General features: G+C 43.1%; 1 protein-coding gene across 1 annotated transcript in view; it reads right to left on the bottom strand.

Moving 5' to 3' along the window:
* The window catches only part of DNAH8 (dynein axonemal heavy chain 8), a 224,806-nt gene that overhangs the window by 95,461 nt on the left and 102,328 nt on the right, over positions 1–27,017 (bottom strand). Inside the window, exons 37-45 of the mRNA XM_040645126.1 lie at positions 26,350–26,477; positions 25,175–25,346; positions 21,773–21,928; positions 16,775–16,930; positions 14,931–15,113; positions 11,130–11,235; positions 9,141–9,393; positions 8,841–9,031; positions 2,679–2,800 (exon numbers count right to left, since the gene is read on the bottom strand). Coding sequence (XP_040501060.1) covers positions 2,679–2,800; positions 8,841–9,031; positions 9,141–9,393; positions 11,130–11,235; positions 14,931–15,113; positions 16,775–16,930; positions 21,773–21,928; positions 25,175–25,346; positions 26,350–26,477 — 1,467 coding nt within the window. The remainder of the gene's footprint in view (positions 1–2,678; positions 2,801–8,840; positions 9,032–9,140; positions 9,394–11,129; positions 11,236–14,930; positions 15,114–16,774; positions 16,931–21,772; positions 21,929–25,174; positions 25,347–26,349; positions 26,478–27,017) is intronic.

Raw genomic sequence — 27,017 nt, 5'->3', positions numbered from 1 at the left:
GGGGGGGGGAGGATTTCTGAAATGTTTCAAAACTGTTGTCTTTCTCCTGAAAATTGCAGTGGCTCCCTGACATTGACCACTCCCAAAGAATCTGCTGGCCACACTTGGAGCCCCACCCCGCTGCACCGGCCCCTGCGCCTGCGCACTACCCACATGCCCCCCCCCCTCCACGCCCCCACCCCGGGGCCTCCTCCACCCCTGGGGGCTCGAGAGGAGACACAGGAAGGAAGAGGGTGTTTGTTCCCAGCTGCCTGGCCCTGCATCTGCTCATTTTGACTCTACTCAATAGAGCCTCCAGGGCGAGTCACATCTGGGAGGAACAATGGGATCTCCTCCTTGCTGTTGACCTCCACGTCCCACTCCTTTTCCCAGCCCTGTCACCAACACCACTTCCGGGGGCTAAACAGTTCAGCAGGAGATGCCAGAGCAGGCCAGCTGCTGTTGGAGGCTACTTTTGTTTCAGTTCCTGACACCATTCAGCTAGAGACGGATCCCCTTCTCCTTCTGCCCTTTTTACCCCACAGAGACGCCAGACGGCTAGCCACCAGCTGGCCGGCCCCATGAACTTCTGCAACTTGCGTGAGAATGACTACTCCCCCGCACTTCTGGCCCACCCCATGGTGAGTTGGAGAGAAATAACTCCTGATGTCTGGGGAAGGAGCGGAAGGTCAGACAGACTACAGCTTTACCATTTAGTGGCTATGCGGCCTTGGGCAAGTACTTAACCTCTTTGCATCTAACATTTTCTCCTCAATAAGCGGGACCGGTAATACTTCCCGGGCATGGTTATAGTTGTCACAAAGTTCTTACCCTATTGTTAAGCAGTAGCAGCTATCCGATTCTACATCACAGGTAATTACAACTGTTGGAGAGGATGTGGAGAAAGGGGATTCCTCCTACATTATTGGTGGGAATGCAAGTTGGTACAGCCACTTTGGAAAACAGTGTGGAGGTTCCTCAGAAAGTTAAAGATAGAGCTACCCTATGACCCAGCCATTGCAGTACTGGGTATTTACCCCAAACATATAGACGTAGTGAAAAGAAGGGCCATATGCACCCCAATGTTCATAGCAGCATTGTCCACAATAGCCAAATTGTGGAAGGAGCCGAGATGCCCTTCAAGAGATGACTGGATAAAGAAGATGTGGTCCATATATACAATAGAATATTACTCAGCCATCAGAAAGGATAGCTACCCAACATTGGCATCAACGTGGACGGCACTGGAGGAGATGGTGCTGAGTGCAATAAGTCAAGCAGAGAAAGACAATGATCATATGGTTTCACTCACTTGTGGAACATAAGGAATAGCAGGGAGATCGTTAGGAGAAGGAAGGGAAGAATGAAGGGGGTGTAAACAGAGAGGGGAATGAACCATGAGAGACTACGGACTCCGGGAAACAAACTGAGGGTTTTAGAGGGGAGGGGGGTGGGGGATGGGATAGGCTGGTGATGGGTAGTAAGGAGGGCACGTATTGCATGGAGCACTGGGTGTTATACGCAAACAGTGAATCACGGAACACGACATCAAAACGTAGTGTAATGATGTACTGTATGGTGACTAACATATCATAATAAAAAAAATGAAATTCTAATTAACAGAGGCAAACAATAATTCGTATCCGCAGTATCAATATAACCCGTCAGCAGAGGGCGCCAGTGTTGAGTGATTGTCCCAGTGGTGCTCCGAGGTCTCCCTTACCAGTCTCCTGCCAGACTCAGACCGCCTTATTTCTTCCCAAAGTGTCTGTCTGGGCTTGAAGGACTCATGTGTGGCTGCACCACAGAACAAAGCTTACCGTCCACCACAGACAGAAGCCAGGGACTCTGACCCAGCCACGGCTGAACACGTAAAGAATCTTCATAACGTTTCATAAATGCTGCTAAACAGACACATCTAGTGTATGCTGGGCAGGGTAGGGGGCGTGTGTGGAGGGGAGGGAATCGCGTGATGACAGCATGAGGTCTCTGCCAACTTGTAGTCAACCCATCGCCCCACTTGTCCATCACCAGCAACCCCAAAAAAGCTGATTTTCAGCATCCAACACTGGGAGACCGCAGGCCTGCATCAGTGACAGGTGGCTATCACCAACAAACCTCGGAAATGAACAATTATCTTTATTCTGAGTTGCACAATTTTTGTCCAATGATAACTGAATCAACAACTAATCCACAATAACACATCTTCATTTTCAAATAAGAAAAGCAACAGGTGAATCAGGCCCTGTTTCACCATTACCCTTCACCCTTTTAGACTTTCACCATGAAAATGATGGATTTTCTGAAAGGACCCCAACCTCTTAATTTGCCTCAAATTCTAATCTGCACGATTTATTTAATCAGAAGCAGCAGTAAAAATGTAAAAACATAGTCTACAATAAAATAATCTACAATAAAAGGCTCTACCCCCCGTTCTGATTCTGACAGCTTGAGTTAAGCAGGCTTATAAACGACCCCTGCCCACGACACAGGAGGAAAGGCAGCCACCCGCACCTGCGACAAAGCTCCTTCTGGCATTCTTCGTCCAAAACTGCCCACAGAGAGCTTAGTGCCTTAGGGCTACACTACTGCCTTGAGCCTTTCGGGTAAAGGAATTGTCGCCAGGAGGCCCCAATTAAAATGGCCCCAGGTATGTTTGGGTTTACAGATTTGTATTTTGTTCTCCAGCCCTCTGTTACCTGGTTCATAATTTCTGCAAACTGTGGAAGTTTACTCAGCTCCACAAGATTCAGCCAGGTCATATCCAGGATCCAGCGAAACGGTTTGGGAGGGCAGGCTTTCAGATCCAGAGCTGCTCCCCCTGGGGAAAGGCATTGGTGGGAATCAGGTCAGCTTGTGCCTCATTTTTAGACATTTATTTTCCAAATAACAGAAGTGAGGTAACCATATTGCAGAGAAAAATGGGAAAATTGGAAAGTAATCACGACAGAAAATGTGGCTATCTTTTTGGGGTTCATTTCCTTCAAGTCTTAGTGTTTTATTTTCTGTTTTATACTATCTTATAAAATACAGATGGCAACTCCTTGGCATTTCGCCCTGCACAGAATTTTTCTCAGGTGGTTGCAATTGTTTGCATTTCTGTTGTATTTTTAAAACAATCAATTTCATGAAACTTACAATTTTGATATCAATGAATAGCCTGACCTTTTCATGTGTGATTTTAAAAGTCACTTCTTAGCCGTCACTCCTCCAGAAGTTTGATACTCAATACTGTTTTTTACCAGCTCAAACAGACGGACAGATGGAGGGCGGGAGGGAGATAATACTTCCGTGGGTTTTTAAGGGAGGAGAGTGTGAATTATAGCATTGGATCACATGTTGAAGCAAATCACAAATCAAATGAGCATACCCAACGGGACAGTCTTCCACTCAGACACACAGTTATATTTACAGCTTCAAAATTCCTCTATTTATCAGCCGTGTTGTTTAATTCAGGTGTGTGCAAAACAGTGATTCTGAACTTCTAAACCCAGAATCCTCCTGAAGAACTATCAAATGCCACCACATCACGTATCAACCCTCGGGCAAAAGAGAGGGTAGACCGGACTGCCATCAGCGGCTGCTCTCCCACTAGCACCTTCCTGAGAAGGTGAAAGAGCTGAAGTATTCTTTTCTTGTAAATCCCCTTGCGCCCCCTCTGGGTCAGCGGCTCTGAGCACCACAACACCTTTAGAACCGGCAAGCCTTCCTCTTGACACCCACTCCTTGCTAGTTGGGGGAAGAGAAAGCCATCTTCTCGCACCATTTCTGCCAGTACTGGGTTCACTGAAGGAGAAGCCACAGCTGGAGAGCATCATCTGTAGACTCAAGGGACTCTGCTTCTCTAGCTTAGAGTCAAATGCATTTTCTTGGTTCTTTCCAAAAGAAATGTTTTCATGGGACCATAAGCCTCAAAGACATCCGGAGAAGACATTTAAGCCACAAAGAGTGTTCTGAAACACCCTGGTGCACCTCCACGAACCCAGAACAATCACAGTCCACTCTACCCCCCAAGACATTCTGGCTCTGCCTTCCTAGCTGCATAAAAGCAGACAAAGCACTCAATTTCTCTCAGTTTCCTCTTCCGTCAAATGGGTGTAATAATAGACTCTACCAGATTAGTTGTTGTGAAGATTCAATAAATTCACATATGTAGAAAGTTCAGAACAGTCTTGGCCCATAGTAAGAGCTACGTAATCATTAGCTGTTATTTGACATGAATTCTCTGTTTTGGAAGGCTCAGGTCCAATCCACTCTGGAAGGCGAGTGCAGACCCTCTAAGGTGTCTTTGTGTCCGTCATTTATGACAAAAGAAAGATGATATCTTTCTAAAATAACCAGGCAGGGAAAATAGTTATATCAATTATTCTATAACACAGGATTGTTCCTGGTATCTATTTCATTTTTCAAAGTATTCTGACATTCTTAGTTGAAGAGGAAAGTCAAAGGCACCTTCCAAATACTGCACAAAACAAGTAGGAATTGACACAAAGGGACAGTCATTCCTAGGAGATCAAATACTTCTGCAATGATAAATAGGTCTTTCTTCTTTCCCTCTTAAGTACTGAGTTAAAAATGATTTTAAAAAAATCAAGATCTAAGGGCTATATTTGTTAACTTTATAAAAAAAACACTGAAAACAAAATCATCTATCATTTTTGTAAAAATAATTTGGTTAAAATATAAGCCAGTTCGAAACTAATACAAATTGTACAATAAACCAGTTTTGTTTTGGTTTTTGTTTTTCAAAAAAAAACAAAAAACAAAAAACCTCTCTCCCTGCTGAGCTGATTGTACTACTGTTGACAACCTATCATCCAAAGTAATCTTTTTAAAGCACTGCTCTGTTCATGCTACTTCCCCGATCAAAACATTCGATGGCTTCCTCCTGCCAACCAAATTCAATCCAAACTCTTCCCACCGGCTCTCCTGGCCCTGTGCGGTCTGACTCCCTGGTGCTCCCGCTTTACGAAGTGGGGTCACAGACGTGCCCTCGCCACGACCCAGATGCGCGCCCTTTTTAATTTTTCTGTGACCGCTCCAACCCTCCTCACAAATTCCCTCCTCACGGTGTTTCTCGGTCTCCTCTGAGTTACGTCCTTCCTCTCCGAGAATCCAGTCTCCTTCGGGTAAGGGCTCTGGTCCGGCTGGGTGGGGGAGGGGAGAGGCAGGTGGGCTGGGATTGTGTCGTGACGGGGAGGACGCCTCAGGTTGACATGCTGCCCTCCGGTCTCTGCCACAGGCTGGGATCCCTGTACCGCATCCTCGGTGCTGTGACAAATCCTGACTGACCTAGGCGGGCGCTGGGCTGCTGTCCACAGAGACTGGTCCTTTGTGTCCAGGAATAAAGTTCCCTGGGGCCTGCAGCTTCTTGGTTTGACCCCAGGGCTCTGCTGTGCCCAGCCCTGTCAACATGTCCACACCCACACCCCCGCCTGCCAAACCTCAGGCTTAGCCCTCTCACCGCTCCTCTCCACCCATGCTGCCCTGCGGCTGCCATGTGAGATTTGGCACCGGGCAGAGTGCAGGGGTACCTCCCGTCTGGATGTTTCTCGAGCACCTTTCTGTACCCACCTGTGGTTCTGCCTCAGGAGAGTAGGAAGACACAAGGGTCTTTGTACCTGACCTCTGTCTACCTCCAATTCTCTTGTCCTTCCCACTGTGGCCCAAAGTGCCAGGTTTTCTCTGGCTTTCTTTTCTCTTTTTTTTTTTTTGAAATAAAAAATTTTCATTACTTAAGTTATATTTTTCCTGAAACATTGCTACATACATTGTACCTTAAAAATAATTTGTGAAGTTGCTTTTTTTTAAATAATTTTTATTTTGTTATATTAGTCACCATACAGTACATTCCCAGTTTTTGATGCAATGTTCCATGATTCACTATTTGCATATAACACCCAGTGCACCATGTGATATGTGTTTCTCCTGCTTTCTAAATCATATCTGTCTCCTTCTCAGGGACCATGTTGGCAGATGGGATTCAGGAAGCAAAGCCAGCTCACGGATCAGGAAAGAATCAAAGTATACCCCCCATCCCACTTCTCTGCCACAGTTACAAGGCCTTCCTGCATCTGAGGCCCATTTTGCTCCTGCTTCTGCCTAGACTCCTACAGGCTTCAGTGTCCCTCCTCCCCATGGCCCAGTGTGCCAGACACTGAGGATGTGGCCCCAAGTCCAAATGAGGGCTTTAAGGTGACTGCCATGAGTCAAAGGAGCTTTCTCGGTTTGGTAAATTCAGGCTCACTTTATTTAAACGTCACAGAGTCCACAAACCTGTATGCCTGGACCCTCTGTACAGCCTGCCTGCCTCTCCCAGGTGTACTTGTCACTCCCCCTCTGGGCCCGCAGCCTCTCATACATGGATGGAGCAGGTGATGGTCTCTGAGCTCACACAGTTGGTCAGTGGCAGAGCCCAGCTCCTGTCCCTGCTTCTTAGTCCAGCCCACACTTTACCGTACCACGCTGCCCTATGCTACACTTTAAGACATCAACTTCTCCAGGTGCACTAGACCTGAGAAAAACTATGAACTTTATGACATGCTCCAGTTTCCTTTGGACTACAACACAGGAAAAGTCAACAAATTTTAGCCATTCTGCATAATTGTCTGCAAAGTTTCTACAGCAGTCACCTAACCTGAAGCTGAGGAAGAAATTCACTAGAGTAGAGAAAGATGATGATAGAGTAATAAGTTCTAGTTTACTGCCTGTTTATTATAAATAGGATGTTGTGGATAAAAGTGTATTGTGCCCTATCCCCTTGTAGTCTGAATTTAGAAATACTCTACATCTTCTTCCTGCATGATCTCTTTCATTCCCATGGCTTTGGTGGTTATTTCTATGCCCTATCTTTGCAGCTATCTGACTTCTTCTAAATTGTCTGGCCCACCCTTTCTAACTGTCTGCTGGATATCTCAAATTCGACACATGTGTATAGTCACCAGAGCTTCTCAAAGATGTTCAAGGTCCCCTGCTTCCACGCACATGGGACAAGCACGTGGCCCTGCTCTCTCTGAAGTTAGTGGTGGCTGTATGTCTTGCTTTGCCTAATGAAAGATGTGCATTTAGGTGACATGCATCACTTGTGGGGTGACTTTTAAAAGTCGGCACACGGTTTGTCTTATCCCGTTCCCCTGCCATAGTAATTACAGAAGCAGTTCCTGGGTGACCATGACAGGCATGTTGGAAAGAGAATAAATGAGAATATATCCTTATTGTGTCAAGCCATTGAAAGCTTGGGATTGTTTTTATGGCCACAAAACCTGGCCTATTCTGACTGAAATGAGGGTCCCAAATCACATTCACTATCCCCCCCACCCTGACAATTCTCAAACTCATCCTCTTTCAACCAACTAAACCAGAAATCTTCGACGCATTTCCGACCCCTTTCTTGGCTCTTCTATCTGGTCTGTTGCCATTTTATTTCCATGACCTCTCCTTTATATTTCCATTGTCTCCACCCTAGGTATGTATTACCCTGACCTGTGGCTGGGAAGATTATAATAAACTCCCTTGAAACTCTTCTCTGTAATCCTATGCATGTCTGCCAGAGTCATCTTCCTAAAAGACGATATGAGGTTCCTGAGGGACCACATCACCACCTTACACAACTCCTTATCTCTCACGAGATCAAGAAAATCCTTCCTCTAGGAATCAAGGCTCACAATGGACATGCCCCCTTCATTCATTCCTTTTCGGGTGCTGTTCTGTTTCAGCCTGGAATGTCTCCTTCACTTCTACCCATCCTTCGGGTCCTTTTTAAATGCCACTTTCTTCTTTTTCGGGGAGAGGGGAAGCTGGTAAATGATTTACTAAACTTTACACAAAGAGCAAAACACATAAGAGATACTTTAAAACCTTTTCTCCATGGATCAGATCATCTGACAAATTCATGGCTTAACCCACAATAGTATATTTTCCAAAGAGCTCTTACTGGCTTCACCAACCACAAGTCTCTCCTTCCTTTTAGACATTAAGACTTTGTTTTTAGCTCTCTTCTAACATTTAGAGTATTCTGCCTTGTTTTGCAATAATTTTTTTTATTTTTATTTATTTATTTTTATTTATTTATTTGACAGAGATAGAGACAGCCAGCGAGAGAGGGAACACAAGCAGGGGGAGTGGGAGAGGAAGAAGCAGGCTCATAGCAGAGGAGCCTGATGTGGGGCTCGATCCCATAATGCTGGGATCACGCCCTGAGCCGAAGGCAGACGCTTAACCGCTGTGCCACCCAGGCGCCCCTGCAATAATTTTTTAAATTATCTCTATTCCCACTTTGAAACTGTTTTCTTTGAAAGCAATGTCTGGTTTACCCTTCTACCCCAACACTAGTATGGCAGTTTTGCAGAGTATATACTCAATAAATACTTGTTTAACTGAATTGAATGAAAATACCACTCTTTTATCTTCTTAATGATACTTTTAACATGGAGATGGGCATTGAATAGAATTAACTGCCAATACGAAATACAAGCGTGCCCTTTTTTCCGTCTTAAAAGTCACTGATACTCCCTTACTCAAGGAATTGCTCTCTTGCAATAGAAAGCTCACCACTGGCCTCACTTTTCTTCCCTTTCATATTCGGGTTTCCTAACCACAGGCAACAATGACCAAACTTCAGGTAATGATATAACTAAAAAAACAAAACGAAACACGGAGTGAACACGGGCCTGAAATAAATCATCTTGAGTAACCAGAGCAAAACGAATGGGAATCAGAAACGAAAAACAAAGTACAAAGAACTTCCCTTTCATGAGAACATAATTTCCCCACCGTATCATAAAAACGGGTCTCCAGCACAACGAAGAGCGTATCCGAAGCAATCTCCTTTACACACCACATCCACACCCCGAGCCCTTCACCTTTAATGAGAGCCTGAAACTCCCTGTGCTTCACCGTTCCTCTCTGAAGATCGATCTTCAAGGTCATGAGGAGCACGAAGAGGAATTTGTGGTTTTCATACAGGCCTCTGACAGAGTATATAAAAACTTCGTAAGTCAGATACTCAATAATATTCGTAATTCTCTTTTGAGGTAGTGGAGACTTCTCGGATCTGCAATACATTTTAAAAATTAAGGAAGTCAGCAGCCATTGCTAAGACAGTAGGAATACAAACAAAACTTTTAAGTGACTTTGCATGGGGCAGGGGAGGGACTCCCCACCTGGCCATGGACTGGTCAAATAATTTCAAGAACTGGGCCAGCGAGGTCTGGTACATGATGTTGACCATGCTCATCTCCGTGAGGAGGAAGTAGAGGATACTTCCGCGGGTGGCTGCCGGCCGGAACTCCTCCTGAGCTGTGTTAATTTTGATTTCCGTCTCTGCGGCCACGTGCAGCTTTTCACTTACTTCAGCTGCTGTCTGCTTGGTGATTCGGAGAACACCAATGAGAGATTCGTCGTCTACCAAGGAACCTAAAAGCCAAACAGGAAAACCTGTAGAACGCAAGAAGGGGAAGCGGCAAGGCGAGACGCAGCACTTTGGAAATGGGCCTGTTCCTTTTCAAGTCTACTTCTCCAAAGCCCGCAGGATAGAAGGGTGGGTATTAACACGCCCAAAGGCTGCTGGCCCAACTGTCATGTGATGCCTGAATCCTTCTAAACATTCCTGCAGAGAGGTTACCCCGTGCTGCTTGTAAACCTGCAGAAGGGGATTCCCAATGCAGCTCACATGACTGGTCTTCAAATGTCTGAAGACAGAATCTGGCTCCCTCCGCCTCCGGTGGTGGCCACTGTGCCTTATGTGACATGGACTTCACCTCCATTACCATCTCCACGGTCCCCTTCAAAGTGTCACGAGCTTGTCCATCCAAATGTACACACCAGCTTGCCGTAGAATGGCACCCTCTTTAGTCCAGCATCAGTACAACAGTGCTTGCCACTGAGAACTCGGGTCCCTCTCTGTCTCCAGCAGGAGGAAACTGGGGGACAGTGGAAGTGTCCCACCAAGAATTAAAAATCCTCATTTTACTTTGAGTTTCACCCCTCGTTATTGTTTTTAATAGAAATAACACATCTGCGACAATAAATTCAATTTGAAGATACGGAAAGACACTTTGGACATGCTGATCTAAAGGTCACAATATCTGCACATTGCAGTGCCCTGGCCTACCCTCGAATCCTGGACGACAGGTGAATGCTGCAGGAAGGTGAGAGCAGCACTGAGGAGCATTCTAGTCTACTCTGGAAGTCCAAATTGCAATTCGCCTCTCAGGAACAAGACCTCGATCCAGCACAGTCTAGGCCGGATCAGGGGAAGAGCCCTCAGCAATCTTTGCTGATATTAGGATGCCCGGGGGTATCCAAATGGCTGGGAGAAGTCACTGGACCAGAGGACAGACAACTTCACAAGCACAAGCAGTGCAATCAAGGCAGATAAAAGGACTTTTCCCTGAAGTCACCAACAAGGCAGTGCAGGAGAATGGTGTGAGAATAACGTATCATGTACTTCTGGGAGGTCAGCGTTTTTGTTTATCCAAGGAGTAAAGTGCTGTTGGGAAGCATTTGTTATGAGGCTGTAATAAATGGTACGATTTAGGCTACTGTAATTTGCCTACTGCAGAATAACACGGTGTTGACTTTAGTGTCTTTGGATGGATGTTTTTTATTTATTTGGAGACTACATCCCCAAATCTGGGTGTGGCATGAGGATCTGACTGCCCTAAGGAGAACCCATCCTTGACTTCTAAGTAAGAGGTCAAGGCAAGTGGCCAGTGAGCTTGGGCCTTGGGTGCTCAAGTGTCTTTGTCACTGATTACACACATCATTACCCATGATGGTAACTGCATTTCAGTGCCAAATGAAAAGAGTCAATCTTAAAAAAAAATTAGATTGAGCAAATTAGTTTCCTTTGGGCAAGCAAATTAGCCTATTACGAGTTACCTAGCTCTATTGGGAGCCCTTATTTTTCTCAGTAGAGAGCAATTATATCAAGAAAACTGTGTTCTTCTCAAATGCTCCAACTCTGTTTGTTAATTCAAAAATCAGATTCTCGGAGGCCTTTTAAACATCTAGATGGAAACTGCCTCTTTTGTGTTTGCATTGATAACTCAACTGTTTCCTAACATCTATAATCACAAGGTGCTGAAAAGAGGGTCTAAGAAATCCTTGCTCGGGACCCATCGCTCGGTTACTTGTTAATGACACAGTACCTTTTGTGGCGCTTAACTTGTAGAGAAGGTTGTCTTCAAGTTCCTTCATCTTCCGTTTGTTGAAGGTCACATCCTCCAAAAGTTTAACTCTCTCAGACTCTAATTCCTGTTATTAAGAAACAAGAAATAGAGGTGCCTGGGTGGCTCAGTCGGTTAAGCGTCTGCCTTCAGCTCAGGGGAGCCTGCTTCTCCCTCTCACCTCTCTCTCCCTGCTCATTCTCTCGCTAAATAAATAAAATCTTTTTTTAAAAAAAAGATTAAAAAAAGAAAGAAAGAAACAAGGAATAATAGCAGAATTGTAATCACCGGTCATTATGGCAAATCCAATTTATTTAGTGCTTCTTATCAATTTTGGAAGTTTATTTTTTGAAGATTTTATTTATTTATTTGAGAGACAGCACAAGCAGGGGGTAGTGGCAGAGAGAGAGGGAGAAGCAGACTCCCCGCTGAGCAGGGAGAGCGACACGCGGCTCGATCCCAGGACCTTGAGAACATGACCTGAGCTGAAGGCAGACGCTTAACCAACTGACCCACCCAGACGCCGCAAATTTTTAGAAGTTTAAAATAAAGTGCCTCTGGAATGACTGTACGTTTGTTCTTCTGGACACTTTTTAAAAAATTACGCCCGCTAGCATTAAGTTTCCACAGCGCTTACACTGGCATGCCTGAGATTCCCCTGCTAAAGGAATTGTGTCTGATTAGCTCTCTTCCTGGCTCTAAGCTTATTAAATAAGAGTGTCCCGTTCTCTTGGCTCTGTTCCCACACTGCCTCTGTGCGAAACGCTAACTTTATTGGCAATCACAAGCGGTAGAAGCAGAGACGTAGTATCAAAACCAAGAGGCCACCCAAGCCAAATGTGAGCTCTTGGTTTGGATCTGCCTGTAGGGACACCAGGTGTCTGGCGTGACAGAGCCAGCTGCCACAAATCCATTTTCCATTGTTTTCCATCTCCTACTACCAGAGGGTCTAAACTGCATATTTTTTCTTACATAAATAATGTCTTTTTCAAGTTATGTTTTGAAAAAATTTTAAACTTTCAGAAAAGTTGCAAGGCTATACAATAAACTCTCATATATGCTTTGTCCAGATTCACCAGATAACAGTTTGCTTTATCAATCCCTCTCTCTATATACATATATAATACTTATTATCATTATTGTTCTTCCTCTTATCAGTGAACCATTGCTGAGGTCATGATCCTTTACCCCTAAAAACTTCATCAAATCTCCTAAGAACCAGGATATTCTCTTACACAAGCACAGTGCAATTTTCAAATTCAAATTCAAATTCAAATTTAACGTGGATATAATACTCTTGCTACGCGCAGAGTAAATTGAAGTGTCTCAATAGCATTTTTATAGCATTTTTTCCAGATCATATACAGAATCACACACTATAGTTGGAATTATGTTAAAGGGAGGTGTTTCTAAACTACTTATTTGAGAACGTTTCTTGAAAAACCACTTCAGAAATTCCACCACTTTCTCAAAGTCCTAAACCAATTTGTGGCTCCGAAGGCACAGCCCGGTGTTCGTCTCTACACCTGTCGCAGCTTGCATCACAATCTGTGTGTTGACCATGTCCCTCCAACAAGATTCTGCACTTGTCCTATTCACTTTTGTATTCTTGACAGCACTCACCTCGAGGCTTTGAAGAGCAGAGACTCAACCCAAGAAATATGCGTTAAATTGAAGTGTGCCGAATTGAGTTCAACAGCTTTATTTTACATCTGGGGAAACTGAGGACCCAGAACTATTAACTCCAAATCCCATCCCAACATGAGCCCCACGGCTGGTTACTGGCAAAGACAGGGTCATACTCTTATTCTCCAACTCCAAGACAGGTGGCGTGATTGCCCGTGTTTCAGAAGGTTTGCAGTGTTTGATGGGGGTGGCAACGGAAGTCCTGGCTGCATTTGCGGGGACGTACCTCGTGAGCTGTTTCCAACAAAATGGCCACCTCTGGGTGGCTGTAGAGGAACATCTGGACAAAGCGAAATCGCATGAGCTTCCTTTTCAGTGTGATCTGGCAAAACCGGCATCGTGGTACAGTGGGCACCTGGGGGTGCTACAGCATGATCTGTAAGGTTTGTCTAGGAGGCCTGGCAGGGTGGACAGTCTGTGTGCTTTTAGGGGTTCAGACCCTATTCTCTCAGGTTTCTGTTTGTTCTGCCATAAGTGAGGGCGTAAGAGCAGGATGGTTAAGAGGGTTAAACATCGTGGTCAGGATGTCCTCCTACAGATTGTGTGTTTTGGCTCTTTCCAGCAAGGCTGCTGTAAGCACCTTAGCGCACCCCTTGGAGAGGAAGCTGAGGCCTAGAAGAGTGGGTGTGGGGCCTCTGGGGACACGGAGTCTAGCCTGCCTTAGACAATGGAGTGGCCTGCCTTAGGGAAGTTCGTGCAGCCTGCATGCGGCACCTGGACCAGTGAGGAATCCTCTCAGATCAGACCAACAGCACCAGTTAGGCCACCAAGGAAGGACTAATTTTCAACAGTCGGCACCATGTGGCCCCAAGAGGTGATGAGCAATGAATGGAAGGGCCCATGCTCTCTCTGCCTGGCTGTGGGAGGGGCGTGGTTCCCTCACTGGACTGTAGAAGTCCTGGGCTGTTTTTTGGGCGCGAAGGTCAAACAGCTAGTGAGAGCGATGCTGGGACTGCACCCCCTTCGCTCTGCTCTGCCAGACTGGCCGCCTTTGAGGGCCAGCCCCACCTTAACCATCCCCGTTAACCAGATAGGGCTTCTCCTCTCCTTTTACTGAGTCTCTCTGTTTCTCTGGTGTGAGGATCACTTCTATTTCCCTCTTCCAATGTCCTTCTCGTGTTTGTGGCATCTACTCCTATCGTTTGTCTTTCTCTTTTCCTTGTCCAGTCTTCTGCTGCCAATCTTTCCCTCACCCTCTCATGTGAAGCCTCTCTAGTCTTATTATTGCTAACCTTGCCCTTTCCTTGAACCCTCAATACTCTAATTCTGTGTAAGCAAATATAATCTTTCTTGGATTTTACGCAAATAGGTTTTCCATATGCAAATAAGTATAATTACATTTTATGCAAGCATATTTTATGCATAATGTTAAATGCTTTCTGAGATTTATCTTAAAAATTGTCTTCAACTTGTATCAGTCTCTTAAAATCTTCCAGTTTTAAGTTGTTGTTTTATTAGAACCTTCAATCATACTTAATTTCTCTGCTTTAATGCAAATTTTATTCAAATAAAATTAAAGTTAGGCTGAGTACTAGGTTGTAGTAGTTGAAACTAACCCAGTGGTAATACACTCATTCAGAGCAATTTCTTTTTCTCTAGGATCATTATTTTAGTGAATTTTTCAGGTACATCAAAGAGTATCCATCCATAGGACCATAGATACGAAGGCCCACATACTCCAAGGTTTAAAGACAGAAGTAGAAAGAGATGTGTGAGTAGTGCGTGTGTGTATGTGTGTGAGCATGTGCGTGTGCGTGCGTGTGTGTGTGCGTGAATGTGTGCGCGTGTGTGCGCGCGTGTGTGCATGTGTGTACGTGTATGTGCGTGAATGTGTGTGCATGTGTGTGTGCGTGTGTACGTGTATGTGCGTGAATGTGTGTGTGTGCGTGTGTATGCACATGCACACGTTTGGGGTTGGAGGACAGCTGAATTAGTTACATGATTTCTTGACAGGAGATAGCTAAACAAATATATATGTTAATGAAGGTAAACATGGTTTGCTTAATTTTTTCCTTCCCAAATATTTAAAAATTTCACAATACATTTTAAGCATTTATTATAATTTATTAGAAGTAGTCCTTTACCTAGAGAAATTACCTGTTTCTCAGTTAAAATCACTCTCCTTAATAATTGATTCTCAAGTCCTTTCATGGTGACTGTAAAATCAATGACTGATGTTTTAGCATTGATCTCAGGGGTAAAGGCAGGGTTGGGTAGCTTCGTAGTAATATAAAGTTTAAATGTATCCATGATATCACATTCCTTATCACCAACTTTCACCTACATCAATTCAAATATAAAATCAAAAACAGTTTAAAGGGCAGGGCAAGGAATTTGGGGTTAACTTAGGAAAGAATCTACCAGAGGTCAGTGCTGTAAAACTTAAATGAATTGCAAAGGAAAAAGTTGTAAGATTTTAATCACTGATCTTAAATAATTCAGATTTGTGGTCCTGCCGGAAGATGTTGTTAGCCATGACACCAAACAAATTAAATGAACAAACAAATTAAATGAAACAGTTAAATGAATGAAACAAACTAAATGAAAAATTTATCCCTATGTGAAAGTGGGACCTCACGAATGGATTCGAAGTGAGCTAAGAGCCTGGAAAGGGTTGGAATGCTCATTGTGTTTCACTGCAATAAAATTTCCTGGCAACAACAACAACAACAACAACAAAACAAAACAAAAAAACAAACAAACAAAAAAATTTATCCCTAACAAATGTGGAATAAAGGAAAACTCAGATACATCTGAGATTTGACTGTTTTCTCCTACTCGAGGAAATTGTTTCCTACTGAGGAAATTTGTGGTATTTAGAGGAAGTGTTTGTTATTTCTCTTTGCATTTCAGTCATATCTGAAGCACATTTGACAAAAGTAAGGATTAATGAAATTTTCAAAGAAAAAAATGCCAACATGTTTTTCAGAAACATAAGTTTTATCTTAAACACTACAATTTGTGGTATATTATATTAAAAAAAACAACTGGTTTTGCTATCTAAAATTTAGGTGGAAATTATACCATTTTTAAAGGACTTAAATTTTTACTTAATCTTGATTCTACAAATGGTTGGAAAACACTTCCATAAGACACTACCATGTTCTCAAGCACCAAGACTTCACACTGCAGATAAGAATCCGTTCTTTTGAAAGGCCTTCAGGAATAAAAATCCTACACCCTCCTTTGGCATGTTAAATACGGCACATAAAGGATTCACATTATGAAGAAATGTTTTCTAAATAAATCTTTGTTTAATGAGAATATTTGCATTCTGTACTTATTCACTGATATTCATGAAATTAAGTTGTCCAAAGCAAAAAAATGTCAATCAGAAATGCTGTCATTCATCAAGAAACAAAACCAAAGAAGCCTAAAGGTAGAGAATGCCACCAATTAAAAAGTAAACCCTTCTACTGGAAACGATTCATGTTCTCACCACTGATGGAAAACAGGATACCACAGCTTCTAGCAAAGTCTGTGAGTTTAGATTGAAAGTTAATACAGAGGGAAATGAACAAATCAATGTCCATAGACTTTATTAAAATGACATTTTCTCCTGTGAGAAAATGCAGGTTTTATTGTACAGATGAATATATGACTTGTGAATCCAATTTTCTCGAAGCTGCCGATGTTCGTACATATATAGTGTGTAACACTAATACATTATTATGACCAATGTCTTTCCTTAATATGTTATTTAGCGTCCGCTAAATGGCTACTCTTACCAAAATATTGCTCTCCCCTGTATTTTTCATATATAATTGAAAAAATAAGGGAAACACTAAATACAAGTTTGGAAGTAATTTTCCCAGTGTATCAAATACTACCACCTGAAAGAAAGTACCTTCGCTGCTATGCTCAAAAAGATAAGTAGATGTCACCATTGCTCTTTTCTTGTCTTCTTCCTTTTTTTTTTTTTTTTCCTTCCCAAAGCTCACCTTGAATGTGGTGCCTGATTTAATGAAATTTTTTTCTAATACATTATCCAGGGCTGGATCCAGCTCTTCACGAATGTCCTCAATGAGAAGGGGTCGGCCCAAGGAGAGGCTGTCCTCCAAGTGTGTGCGGAAATATTTATGGTTCAGAGATGTCACCTAAAAATAAAGGGTTCATTGCTACATAACTGTGACAAAGAATGTGCTTATTCCTAAATGAAAACCAAGAGATTTGCTGCACAAGTGCCTAAGAATTTTCAGGGCCATATAGGAAGCCTGATGAAAATAAAAGTTGTAAGATTTTAATCACTGATCTTAAATAATTCAGATTTGTGGTCTGAAGGAAGAACATTTAATTTTCCAAACTTGGTGAGCCCGTGACTTTGTGGGGGCTCTGGGTGAGCAAGAGTCTCTCTGATCGAAGCAGGAGAATCGAGTGGCCCTCCTTCAAGGGACTGTCAGAGCTCTGCTCTTCCACGGAGCAGGCCTGTTACACATACATAGTTACGGTCACTCAGGGAAAGCAAAGTGACTTGAGTATTTGCGATACTCATTTATCTCCTCAGGACCTGCTCATGAGATGATCAAGTGATTAAAACATAGGCACAAGAATGTCAGAAACTATATATGGAGTCAAACCAAGCCCATCTGTGTATTCTGCCTCTAACAGTGGCACAACGGAAGAATATGATAGGTACTTCCCATAAAATCAACTTAAAAGACTGTATATTCACTTTTTATATTATATATAGTTTTAAATTAGAATTCTGAACACCTGGTGGGACCCCAGTGTTTTAGTTCAGTGTTTGTTGATTAGTTAAAATAGACACACTAGGGGGCGCCTGGGTGGATCAGCTGGTTAAGCATCTGCTTTTGGCTCAGGTCATGATCCTGGGGTCCTGGGATCCAGCCCCGCATCGGGCTCCCTGCTCAGCGGGGAGTCTGCTTCTCCCTCTGACCCTCCCCCCTCTCATGGTCTCTGTCTCTCTCACTCTCTCTCAAATAAACAAATGAAATCTTAAAAAAAAAAATAGACACACTGGGCTGGCTGATCTTTGCATTGGCCAAATGACTCTGAACTCTTACTCCTCCGATGATCCCTCCCCTGTCTAAATGGGAGGATTTCCAACAGGTCATTCCTCAACTCTCCATCTCCTTATACTCTACGCTCTGGGCTCCACCACGGCGTCTATGCTGCGGTGACTGCTGATCTTAAGACACAAGGAAGACCCACTGGGACAGCAGGCGATTAAGGGAGTGGAATGAAAAGAGATTCTCTCTCCCTTGCTATGAAAAAGAGATGTGGAATTAAAAACTAAATAAGTCTACCCATGTCCTGTTTTGGATAAAAAGGAAATAACTAAAACAGAAATCCTGCACATGAAGGAATTTGTTTCCCCGGATGGATAGCTTTATTTACACAAATGATGAGCTGTGAAAGACCTCATTATGAGTTGACAGGGTAAATGAATCTAAACAAAGAGCTTTAGCCAGCTTATTAAACAAGATGAAACAAGGTCCCAATGAGACTAAATATAATTGTCCTGCTCTGTTTCCTAAGGAGTAAATTCTATTTTCGTGATTTGCTTCCTAAGTGTGATGGTTAATATTACTTGTCAGCTTGATGGGGGTAAGGGATGCCCAGAGAGCTGGTACACATTATTTCAGGCTGTGTCTGTGAGGGTGTTTCCAGAACAGATTGGCCTTGGAATAGGTAGACTGAGTAAGAAGGTCACCCTCACCAATTTGGGTGGGCATCATCTAATCCATTTAGAGCCCGTATAGAGCCCAAAACGGAAGAAGAGCAAATTTGCTCTCTGCTTGAGCTGAGACACCCATCTTCTCTTGCCATTGGACATCAGCAACCGGTTCTTTGGCCTTCAGACTTGGACTGGGACTATACCACTGACTCCCCTGGTTTTGCAGACCTTCAGACCTTAGACTGGGCCTACATGACCAGCCTAACTTTTTTTTTTTTTAAAGATTTTATTTATTTATTAGACAGAGATAGAGACAGCCAGCGAGAGAGGGAACACAAGCAGGGGGAGTGGGAGAGGAAGAAGCAGGCTCATAGCAGAGGAGCCTGACGTGGGGCTCGATCCCACAATGCCGGGATCACGCCCTGAGCCGAAGGCAGACGCTTAACCGCTGTGCCACCCAGGCGCCCCTGACCAGCCTTCCTGGACCTAGCTTGTAGACAGCAGATTGTGGAATTTCTTAGCCTCCCATCAAACCCATGAGCCAATCTCTCATAATAAATCTTTTTCCATATATCTGTATTTACTTATTTATTAGTATTATACTCAATTAGTCACCATATAGTACATTCGTTTTTGATGTAGTGTTCAATGATTCATTAGTTGTGTATTTTTTAAAAGATTTTATTTATTTTATTTTTGAGAGGGACAGAGAGAGCGTGTACGAGTTGGGGGAGGGGTAGAGGGAGAAGCAGACTCCCCACTGAGCAGGGAGCCCGATGTGGGACTCGATCCCAGGACCTGAGCCGTAGGCAGATGCTTAACAGAGTGAGCTCCTCAGGTGCCCCTTCACTTGATTTTCTTGTGTAGTAGCACTATGTGGTGGCCTGGGTCACCTGCACAGAGACTCTAGTGTTGGGTCTTTACAAGGTGGTCAGGGAATTTTTTTTAGGGCAACATGATGAACACCTTGTCTTCCTGGAAGTCAGAGCTGAAGGTTCTGGAGACAGTGTTGAAGTTGGCCTCGACAAAGCTGCCACAGTGGCATGCAGTCCTGGACATACAAAACGTGTTTTGTTTTTCATTTATAAAGTGTTTCACTTTTCGTTTTGTTTTCCTTCCCAAATAAAGAAATAATATTTTTGTTTGATTCTGTTTTCATTTATATGTGTTTGTGCATGTGTTTATCCACATGTTTAAAAACAAAACGACTCCTAAATAAGAAGACTATAGTTCAATCTCCGTACGTTCCAGGAGTTGATGGTTTTAAAAACATGTCAGTCTCTCTGGTATATTTCTATTACTTCCTCAAGAAGATTCCTGAGACTGGGTGACATCAGGAAGGACATCATCGAAGGTTATCACGGAGCTTAATGCCAAAACGGAGAGACACAGCTACGATCAGGAAAATTAAGAGCAGGAGGAGTAGGGAGAGGGACAGTCAGCAGAGGCAAGAGGAATGGAACAGGGGACACACTGTAGTTGCGCTGGACCCAGGAAACAAAGTTGAGGGGCAGGAATGCTCCCGTACACTCCACTCGTGCTTTCCTTCTGTGAAGACTGCTCCTCACAAGCTACATTCCCCCCGACTTCATTTCCCTCAGCTCCGCTCCTCTGCTGACACTCTCTTTCTGGGATTTCTCTGGGTTTTCTAAGCCAGCAGACTGGTGCGTCACTATCAGTGAGCTGGGAGTACCTCAGGGGTGTCCCTTAGTGTCAGGCAGCGTCCACACGTCAGGGAGGCCTCATCTCAGAAGGAAATCTTTCAATATTATGCCCGTAAGTGGTGTTTGTTGTAGGCTTTTGGTAAATGCTCTTGATCTGATTAAGGAAGAGCCCTCCTATTCTTTTTTTTTTAAAGATTTTATTTATTTATTTGACAGAGAGAGACAGCCAGCGAGAGAGGGAACACAAGCAGGGGGAGTGGGAGAGGAAGAAGCAGGCTCCCAGCAGAGAAGCCTGATGTGGGGCTCGATCCCAGAACCCCGGGATCACGCCCTGAGCCGAAGGCAGACACTTAACGACTGCGCCACCCAGGCGCCCCAAGCCCTCCTGTTCTTAATTTGCTGGAGGCTTTATCACGAATGGGTGCTGAATTTTACCAGGTGCTTTTTCTGCATTTATCAGGGTGATCGCATGATTTTTCTGTTGGTTTTTTTTTCCTTGTAATGATGGCACACTTTGATGAATTCATTGAAATTCAATAAATGTCAGAATGCCTACTCTGTAGAAAAAGCAGTGTAGAAAATTGTATAAAACCATAAAATTTGCCAGCAAGAAGTTTATGATACAGTAAAGACAAAAGACAAATGTGCAATGAACGGTAATTGAAGACGGACTCTAAGTCCATATTATAAATCCAAACAAGACATTAGGAGCATTCAGGACAGACTGTATTAAACTGAGGACACAGGGAAGTCTTGGTGAAGGTACTATCGGATGTGGCTTTGAAGAACACTCAAGATATTTATCTGGGATGTAAACGCAGTGGGCAGTAGGGTAAAGAAAGACATCCTGGTCAGGAGAACAGCATAAGCAAAAATAGGCAGCCAGGAGACTCAGAGCACTGAGAACACCGCCTGGGAAATGGGACAGCCTGTATTCGTGGTTGAAGTATCGACGGCAAATCCGAGATGCTGGAATCCTGCCTTTGCCTACCTCTACCTTAAAATTAACACCTTATTATGGCATCTCGGTGGCTCAGTCAGGTAAGCAGCCAGCTCTTGATTTCAGCTCCGGTCATGATCTCGGGGTGGTAAGATTGAGCCCCGAGTCAGGCTCTGTGCTGGACGTAGCACCTGCTTAAGATATTCTCTGTCTCCCTCACCCTCTGCCCCTCCACCCCTCCCTCTCTACATACATACATACATACATACATACATACATAAATAATAAAATTAACACCTTATTGCCATGACCCCAACTCTAAAACTGGACTCGATGATGCCATGAGGTACCATGGGCCTGAGCGAGGTTGGAGCAAATAGCCTTAAACCGAGGTGTCGTGAGTTCTATTTTTGCTGCTTTCCTATAAGCCTAAACCCAAGAAGAAAAACCACATCCAACATTGATTGGCAAAGGCAACAGAGCCAGGGAAAGGGACAGACAGGAGAGTGCACCACGAGAGAACGCAAAAGAGAGAAAATAATCCGAGCCCTTGCCCCAAACCACTGTTACAAAACTCAAGGGTATAAATTAACAATTATCACTGATATGAAAGCTTTATGACTGGCAGAATCAACTGAAATTTGGGGGAAATTTCATGATTTTAAGAATGCTTTCCCATACACCAAACGGTACTTACTTGCAAGTCATTTTCTCTTTCCTTTGATTTAATCCAAGTTTTGCCTTGAGTCTGGGGGTCTATGAGGAGTGGGTATCTGGTGGCCTTCGTCACAATGATGCCATTCTGAATTGAGAGGTCATCTCCTGGTAATCCCTGCAGTCCCCACTCCCCAATCTAAGTAACAAGAAATAGATATGGCCAGTCAGAGGAGAACAAGAATGCTTTCATAGTAATTAAAAGTGCCACAATATTAAAAGAACTTAATACTGGGATATATTTTTTTTTTCCATTGAGACTAAGCAATGGGTACCTAGAAAACAAACAAACTTGTAAATGTGAACCAAATAACATTCACCTAAAAAAATAAATTTATAATCTAATAAATCTTTTAATAACCCAAGATTAGGGTTTAGCGTTTCATGTTATATTTTCAAACTTATGAGGGAATATTGTAAAATCTGTGGATTTTTGAAGCATGGTTGCTGAACATTCAGAGAACATAGGGGCTTAAAATACAGTAAGACTGGGTGAGTGGTGGGATCCAGACTAGGCAGAGTTAGTGGAAACGAATACACTGACATGTCTGGAAAGATAAGCACCAAGGGTTAAACCCCTGAAGCCTCCCTTTCCTGCCCTTTGGCTCTGTTTACTTGGAGGGCAGGATTTGCATAGCCATAGGCAGAGAAATTAGGAGAGGTAAGATATTATATTGGCAGGTGCTCATCAATGACATTAAAAAAAATGTATTTCCTGGGGCATCTGGCTGCCTCAGTCGGAAATGCATGCAACTCTTGATCTTGGGGTCATGAGCTTGAGACCCACATTTGGTAGAGATCACTTAAAAATAAAGGCACCGAATCGCCAAGAAACTGTTGAAAAGGAAAAACAAAGCTGGGGGCATCACAATGCCGGATTTCGAGCTGTACTACAAAGCTGTGATCACAAAGACAGCATGGTACTGGCACAAAAACAGACACATAGACCAATGGAACAGAATAGAGAACCCAGAAATGGACCCTCGGCTCTTTGGGCAACTAATCTTTGATAAAGCAGGAAAAAACATCCGGTGGAAAAAAGACAGTCTCTTCAATAAATGGTGCGGGGAAAACTGGACAGCTACATGCAAAAGAATGAGACTTGACCACTCTCTCACACCATACACAAAGATAAACTCCAAATGGATGAAAGACCTTGATGTGAGACAGGAATCCATCAAAATTCTAGAGGAGAACATAGGCAGCAACCTCTACGACATCGGCCAAAGCAAACTTTTTCATGACACATCTCCAAAGGCAAGAGAAACAAAAGATAATATGAACTTATGGGACTTCATCAAGATAAAAAGCTTCTGCACAGCCAAGGAAACAGTCAAAAAAACTAAGAGGCAGCCCACGGAATGGGAGAAGATATTTGCAAATGACACTGCGGATAAAAGACTGGTATCTAAGATCTACAAAGAACTTCTCAAACTCGATACACGAGAAACAAATAAACAAATCAAAAAATGGGCAGAAGATATGAACAGACACTTTTCCAATGAAGACAGACAAATGGCTAACAGACACATGAAAAAAATGTTCAAAATCATTAGCCATCAGGGAAATTCAAATCAAAACCACATTGAGATACCACCTTATGCCAGTTAGAATGGCAAAAATTGACAAGGCAGGAAACAACAATTGTTGGAGGGGATCCCTCCTACATTGTTGGTGGGAATGCAAGTTGGTACAGCCACTCTGGAAAACAGTGTGGAGGTCCCTTAAAAAGTTAAAAATTGAGCTACCCTATGACCCAGCCATTGCACTACTGGGTGTTTACCCCAAAGATACAGACGTAGTGAAGAGAAGGGCCATATGCACACCAATGTTCATAGCAGCATTGTCCACAATAGCTAAATCGTGGAAGGAGCCGAGATGCCCTTCAACAGATGACTGGATTAAGAAGTTGTGGTCCATATATACAATGGAATATTACTCAGCTATCAGAAAGAACAAATTCTCAACATTTGCTGCAACATGGACGGCACTGGAGGAAATAATGTTAAGTGAAATAAGTCAAGCAGAGAAAGACAATTATCATATGATTTCTCTCATTTATGGAACATAAGAACTAGGAAGATTGGTAGGGGAAGAAAGGGATAAAGAAAGGGGGGGTAATCAGAAGGGGGAATGAAACATGAGAGACTATGGACTCTGAGAAACAAACTGAGGGCCTCAGAGGGGAGGGGGTTGGGGGAATGGGATAGACCGGTGATGGGTAGTAAGGAGGGCACGTATTGCATGGTGCACTGGGTGTTATATGCAACTAATGAATCATCGAACTTTACATCGGAAACCGGGGATGTTCTGTATAGTGACTAACAGAATAAAAAAACATTAAAAAAATAAATAAATGAATAAACTTAAAAAAAAATCCTCCCTAATTATGAGAGAATTGCCAGCCTGCCTCCAGGTAGTCAATAAAATCACCTGAAATCCAATGAATCCACCAGCCTCCACCTTCAATAAATTGTCTCAGCAGCCTCCAAAAGCTATAATTAATAAGGAATATCGTGGCCCACTTTGCCTCATCAGTGTCCACCCCATCTTTAATACATTATCTAGTCCCTGTAAACAACCAGTTGAACATTGTTTGAATTGGAAAAGATTAATTTTTTAACTTTTAAATATAGATAACACAAAACTAATAACATGGCTTCCCAAAGGAAACAGCCACCAGGGAACATATTTACACATCTGAAAGCTGCTCATGAATACAAATTGCCTGGAAAGCATTTCATGCCATAGGAGCTCTGCAAGATACACTGAAAATTGACAGCAGCGTCAAATTCCCAGCAAGGAAAGTTAGTGTCGTGGGCGCACCATCACTCAGTGATAACAGAACATACTGTTGTACTCTGCTCTTGGACACTACGGAAAGATGGCTCACGAATAAAAGAAGATTAATACCAGTACTTATGGCCTAGCTAAATGCCTGTAATCTCCTAAAGTGTTTGAAAGAGAGTGACTTAATAGGAGTGTTGCAAATAATGGAAAGTTAAAAGAAGAGCTCAGCATTAGCAAGCCTATAATTCATGAATGCTCTTTTATTTTTTTTTTTTAAGATTTTATTTTCTTATGTGCGTTCTACCCCCAGTGTGGGGCTTGAACTCACAACCCTGAGATCAAGAGATGCACGTCCCACTAACTGAGCCAGCGAGGCACCCCCATCTTTTAGTTCACAGCAGTGCAATATTAATTTGAAAGCAAGATTTCTTAAAACTCAAAGGATCTTTTATATCAAAAATAAAGGTTTCTTTCTAGTTAATTCTTAAGTGTTCAAAACAATCTTTTCAATTATGAAAAAAGAAAAAAATAGGTGCACCGTGATTTTGTAGTAAGGCTGAAATTCAAATAATACTATGAAGAAAGTAATACTCACTGTTGGCGGATCCACCAACATCAAAATAAGATTCAGGTTTTCCGTGAAAGGAATCTTCCGAGCTCTCAGCTCTATCTCCCATTGATCTTTAAGCAAATAGTTCCTAAATATCTGATTGAAAGGACCAAGGTAGGAAAGGAATCCAGTGCACAGCAGAATATCCCCTACAAGTCTGTGGGGAAATGAGACAACGTGAGTCACCGAACACATTCACGTTCTCCCATTAATGAGTCTGAAAGGCCACAGGGCAGCTTTGTTTTCTTACCAGGCCAAATCCTTCTCTGATCCCTGCTTAACTCTTGGTAACCAGACACAGAGAGACCATGCAGAAGGGAGCCCCCAAAACCCAAATGGTGGTAGGAGGGGCCATATTTGGGGTAGGCCAAGGAGCAAGAGAGAGACTGCTTCCTTGAAGCCTGCACGTCCAGAGACTTCGCTCCTAGGAAGGAAAGCATCCTTTTCCCCTGCCATGCCCTGGTCCTGTTCAGACTCAGTCCTGATAAATATTTTCTTCTCTCCCTCCGGCTCTCCCCTCCTCCTCCCACTCCTTGCTATTCTTGACTCCTCGCTGATTTGGCTCTCTTCCAGTTTTCTGAGGACACCAATAGACACCACCACAAGTCACCCTTGCAGTTAGAGCAAAGCACTGATGCACGTGTTCACAGTCACTGAGCTGAAGAGTATAGAACTGGAGAAAGTATCTAGAGGGTTCTGGCAAATCCAGACAATAACAGAAGCGCTGATATTGGGGCGCCTGGGTGGTCAGTCGGTTAAGCATCCGACTCTTGATTTTGGCTCAGCTCATGATATCAGGCTCGTGATGGGCCTGCTTAAGATTCTCTTTCTCCCTCTCCCTCTGCGCCTGCCCCCCTCAAACAAAATCAAAAATTAAAAAAAGCAACAACAACAACAACAAAAGAAACACTCTTGTACTGAAAACCTACTTTGCTGAAACAAATTTGAGATTGAAAATGTTTCACAACCTTGTAATCCCTCTCCGTTTTACTGAGAGTGGGTAGCCTCAGCTGTAAGATCCAGAAATGGATATATGGAAACGAAGGAGCAAAGCCCTTCACCCGGGGGGTGTATTTTATTTTCATTAATGTCACAAAGAGGTGGTGTTTGGGGTGATGACTAAGAAGGAAAGCAATTATAACAGAGGCCAAAATTTATACCTATTAATCTGAGCTTTGAACTCTTTGCTTTGCTGAGTCCATCGGACCTTTTCCCCACTCAGCCCATCGATGAGGGTAGAAGCTGCCTGCATCTTTTTCCGGCACATATCCGCATCATTTAGCAAATCCTACATGCATAAAGGGCGAATATCTCAAAGAACTTTTCCAAGTGCTTAAATCAAACATCCATTGCATTCACACATAAATATACAGCGAGGAATTTCTTAATTTGCAAACTAAATATAGTCTAAAAGAAGCAACGTGAGTGAAACTTTACCTATTAAATTCTGGTAACTGAGTCATAATATAGTTATTTTACCTTACAAAATTTCAAGGACAGAGATTCTGTGAAGGAGAATCCGAATCACATAAATTAATATAGTATTTCTAGTCCATGTTTTCAAAACAGAATCAAATCAATAAAATATACCATTTTAGTTCTTGAACTTAATAATGCTGAGTTCTTGGAAGTTTACAAAGCGATTTTTTTTCCCCAGAAAAATTCTACGCGACAGTGATGTGCTGCAGCCAGCTTGTATCAACTCACCAGAGCCAATCGTCACACATTTAGAAGACTCGCGGGGCTGGTGTTGAACACAGACATTATTAAAAATTAAATTGCATAAACTTACAATTACAGAAACCACATTAAGAGCAAAGGTGAGAGA

Source organism: Ursus maritimus, unplaced genomic scaffold (genome assembly GCF_017311325.1).
Source record: "Ursus maritimus isolate PB19 unplaced genomic scaffold, ASM1731132v1 scaffold_30, whole genome shotgun sequence".
Lineage (NCBI taxonomy): Eukaryota > Metazoa > Chordata > Mammalia > Carnivora > Ursidae > Ursus > Ursus maritimus.
Note: the sequence above shows the minus strand (reverse complement) of the source record. Positions and strands in the feature narration are given on the sequence as shown.